The sequence below is a fragment of the Gymnoscopelus braueri genome, assembly GCF_963280865.1.
Source record: "Gymnoscopelus braueri genome assembly, chromosome: 12".
Lineage (NCBI taxonomy): Eukaryota > Metazoa > Chordata > Actinopteri > Myctophiformes > Myctophidae > Gymnoscopelus > Gymnoscopelus braueri.
This window is the reverse complement of record NC_137614.1, coordinates 30,054,222-30,058,301: the sequence shown is the minus strand read 5'-3', so window position 1 is coordinate 30,058,301 and position 4,080 is coordinate 30,054,222. Positions and strand designations below refer to the sequence as shown.

Genomic DNA, 4,080 nt, shown 5'->3' with positions numbered 1-4,080 from the left:
AGTATCATAGTCCTGGCGTCAGTACCCTGGTGTCAGTATCCTGGTGCCAGTATCCTGCTCAGTATCCTGGTGTCAGTATCATAGTCCTGGTGTCAGTATCCTATCAGTATCATGGTGAGTGGCGACAGTATCCTGGTGTCAATATCATAGTCCTGGTGTCAGTATACTGTAGTTCTGGTGTCAGTATCCTGGTGTCAGTATCCTAGTCCTGGTGTCAGTATACTGTAGTTCTGGTGTCAGTATCCTGGTGTCAGTATCCTAGTCCTGGTGGTGTCAGTATCCTGGTCAGTATCCTGGTTACAATATCCCGGTCAGTATCCTGGTGTCAGTTAGCCTGGAAAACCAGACAAATAGTCTGGCCATACCAGGCTACTGAGGCTAGGTGTCAGTATCCTGATGTCAGTATCCTGGTCAGTATCAGGGTGCTGCTATTGTGCAATCTTGCTCACTGGAAAGGCTCTATGCAGTATGGAATTGAAACCTTAATAGCATTCTTAACACTTGTTGTGTTTACCCTACAATTTCATGTCAATATGGCTTCCATGAAAAAGGAATTTAATTCCGATTTATGACACTAGGGGTCATGGTTGAGCCATGTTGAAAACTTGGACCAGTACTGCTGTATGGGACCAAGACATGAGCTCTCACAGTACAGAAACAAAAGGCCCTGGTTGGCATGTACACAGAATGCTATGAATGGCACTTGATATCACATGGGCGGACCACATCAGAAGCCGGTCACAGACAAGCAGGGATAGAAGGATGAGACTGGCTGGGCACTGTGTCAGGCACCCGTAACTGATGGCGAGCAAAGTGACACTGTGGGAGCCAACCTGAGGCACAGCTAGGAGGAGAAATAGACGCACCACCTACGTAGACACACTGTGGCGTGACAGTGGATTTAGCAACACTGCAGAACTCTGGACCCTGATGTTGGATAGGAGGGAGTGGAGTGCAGCGAACCAGGAGTCCTAAGTTGGTGTCGGCTAGTCCGCACCCTCCCACTGTATCGCATTGCATTATGTCACGCGCTCGGCGAGTCGTCCATAAGAGGGTCTGTGTGTGTGCGAGTGCGTGTGCATGTGCATGTGCATGTGCATGTGCATGTGCATGTGCATGTGCATGTGCATGTGCATGTGCATGTGCATGTGCATGTGCATGTGCATGTGCATGTGCATGTGTGTCCGGAGATAAACTCTCAAAATGCTGGACAGATCAGCGCCAAACTTTGCATGCACACTGCCGTGCCACTAGGCCACAGAAGTACCTCCACAAATTTTGCTTCACATATGTTTTATACTATACTGAAATATTTCAGTATATCTGAAACCTTGCCCAAATTTAGAGTCACTATAGAGGTTCGGCCGCTACGTCATCCTCATATTTAGAGTGAGTGGCGCAAATCGCAATTTTTAGGCAATGGCTGTGCCCATACAGTATATGGACATGTTGTGACGCCCACCTCGTCTGTTGTTTGTTTGTGACGATTTTTTGTGACATGAAAATCTCCATATATGTGCGACGTCCGTCAATCCAATGTCCACCCGGTACAAGGCCATTTTAATGTAGTATCTCATAGATACATCATCATCATGTCATAATTACGTCATAGACAACTGATGTCACAGGCTGGCCACATGAAGAAGTTGAATCTACTGTACACTGTTTCCATATAGCTGCATGTAGACGAGTTTCATTCACGTGTACTAGAAGCTTGCCGTGTTCTGCATTTAGCTTCATAAAGGTATACTGCGGCTCCAGAAAGTTATCTGAAAGAAAGGTGAGAAAGAAATATTGAGATTGGTGGAAAATGGTCCCGTCGGCACTACAGGATGATAGCGATGATGGCATGGACAAGTTCATGGATCATTTCCAGACACAAAAATATAAAAATGCTTTCAGCGAAAGCAACTGGGAAGAGGAGTTTGATAAAGTACCCATGTTCATGAAAACAGCCCCTGAAGAGATAGACCCTATGAAACATCCTGACTTGGCTTGTCTTCAAGCTATGATCCATGATGACGATAGAGAAGAGCAAGCAATGAGTCTTAAAGATGAAGGGAATGCTTATTTCAAAGCGAAGAACTTCCAAAAGGCAATAGTATCCTACACAGCAGGTTTGAAGAAGAACTGTGGTGACCAAGACCTCAACACTGTCCTTCTCACGAACAGGGCTGCAGCACACTTTCACCTAGGTAATATGCGCTCTGCGCTGAATGATGCAACCTCTGCAAAGAATATTAAACCAGACCATCTCAAAGCATTAATCAGAGGTGCTCAGTGTTGCATGGAACTACAGCACTTTGCAGAGGCCATCCAGTGGTGTGACGCTGGACTTGAGGCCCATCCCTCTGACGAGAAGCTGCAGGAGGTAAGAACAGTAGCGGACAAACGGAAGAGAGCTGCAGAGAGAGATGCCAGGAAGGCCAAAGTGAAGGAAAAGAAGGATCAGAGTAAGATAGAGGATCTGCTGACTGCTATAAAGAAGCGAGGTATCAAGCTCCTCCAAGCTGACAACAAGCATCATGAGCACGACTCAGAAGACAGAGACCCCACAGGGACCATGGCGGAGCTGACTCTGTGTGGCCTCAGCTCCCAAGAGGCCACAGGGGTGCAGGTGTTCCTAGATGAGCAGGGCACCCTGCACTGGCCTGTGCATTTCCTCTACCCAGAACACCAACAGAGGGACTTAATTTCAGCATTCTGTGAAAGCTCTTATTTCTTAGACCACCTGGCAGTTATGTTTGGAGAGGAACTTCCACCTTGGGACACAGACCAGAAATACCGGCCCCAAAGCCTACAGCTTTTCTTAGAAGATCACGAGAAGGAGACTTTATACCAAGTTGACCCAGAGACGTCACTTTTAAGAGCGTTGCAGCACAAAAGGTGTTTTGTCAAGGCAGGCACTCCCAGCTTCATTGTACTGGTGAAAGGGTCATCATTCTGCAAGCACTTTTTAACAGGACAGGCGGTACAGAGATTGTAACTACATTGTGTTCCTCAGCCATCAAAAAAGGCAAGATTACTAAATGTGTTACAATGTCCCTAATCATTTTTATGTCAATTTATTGACCTCTCCAAATAAAAATAAAACAGGTCCACACGGGTGCCAAGTGGTTACTTGTGAATCCTGAGATCAACATGATTCGATTTTATTTCATGGCATGGTTCTGAGAAAGGATAAAGTTTAGCCACTAAACCATCTATCTATATGTTTGTGCATGTTTGTTTGTGCGTGTGTGTGCGTGTGCGCGTGCGCGTGCGCGTGCGCGCGCGCGTGTGTGTGTGTGTCAAGACCACCTGCTTCTGAAAGTTGAAACGGACGGACAAATCCTGGGTGATCTCACCTAGTAGCGTGCCAAGATGGCCAGAACATGATGTCACGTCAGGTCCTGTTAGAATCAATAGGGGAATTGAAAAGCCAAAACCATTTTGATTTATGATTCTTAATAACATTCGTGATTCAATTCTCGATCCCCATCTCTCGTCTCAAGAGGAGATGTTAAACCGTTTCAAGACAACTAAGCTTACAGATGGGCGAAAATACAGCAAAAAGTATTTTGAAATTACAAATACTGGGTGTAATACATGATACAACTAATGCAATGATTAGTCAATTCATAGATCGATTGCCAAACATTAAATGAATTTCTAAGAATACAAGCAGCCAAAAACATTTACCACTGTGTGAGAGTCAGGCCAGAGTGAGCTTGTTATCGTCAAAAGCTAGACAAGAAGATCTATGCCATGAGACTGAATGCACAATGAAGACAATGAAGTCTGTCTCAAGACCCGCCCTACTCAGCCTCTCATTTGTGGTTGAATTTGTTCTGAGGGTGGATAAGCCAATAAGAGAGTAGAAGTGACATTTCACATTGTGTTTTTATTTTGTATTTTTCATTCCACAGTCTAAACTGTGGAAATGTTTAAAATGTGTCTATTTGAGAATAAAATGCCTTAATAACATACAGTATGTATTTAAAATACCAAAATTTAAGATCTGAAAGTATCTTGATACAAACATTTTTTTTCCATCCCAGCCAAATAAAAATGACAAAATGCAAAAAGGTATTAGGTATT

The 4,080-nt window shown here is 44.5% G+C and overlaps 1 protein-coding gene across 1 annotated transcript; it reads left to right on the top strand.

Annotated features, from left to right (window-relative positions):
* Window positions 1-1,810: 1,810 nt before the first annotated feature.
* Window positions 1,811-2,986, top strand: LOC308097135 (tetratricopeptide repeat protein 4-like; the record flags this gene model as incomplete). Its single annotated transcript, XM_080444738.1, has 1 exon — window positions 1,811-2,986. The coding sequence occupies one exon, from the start codon at window positions 1,811-1,813 to the stop codon at window positions 2,984-2,986; it is 1,176 nt and encodes a 391-aa protein (XP_080300864.1).
* Between the last annotated feature and the right edge of the window lie 1,094 nt (window positions 2,987-4,080).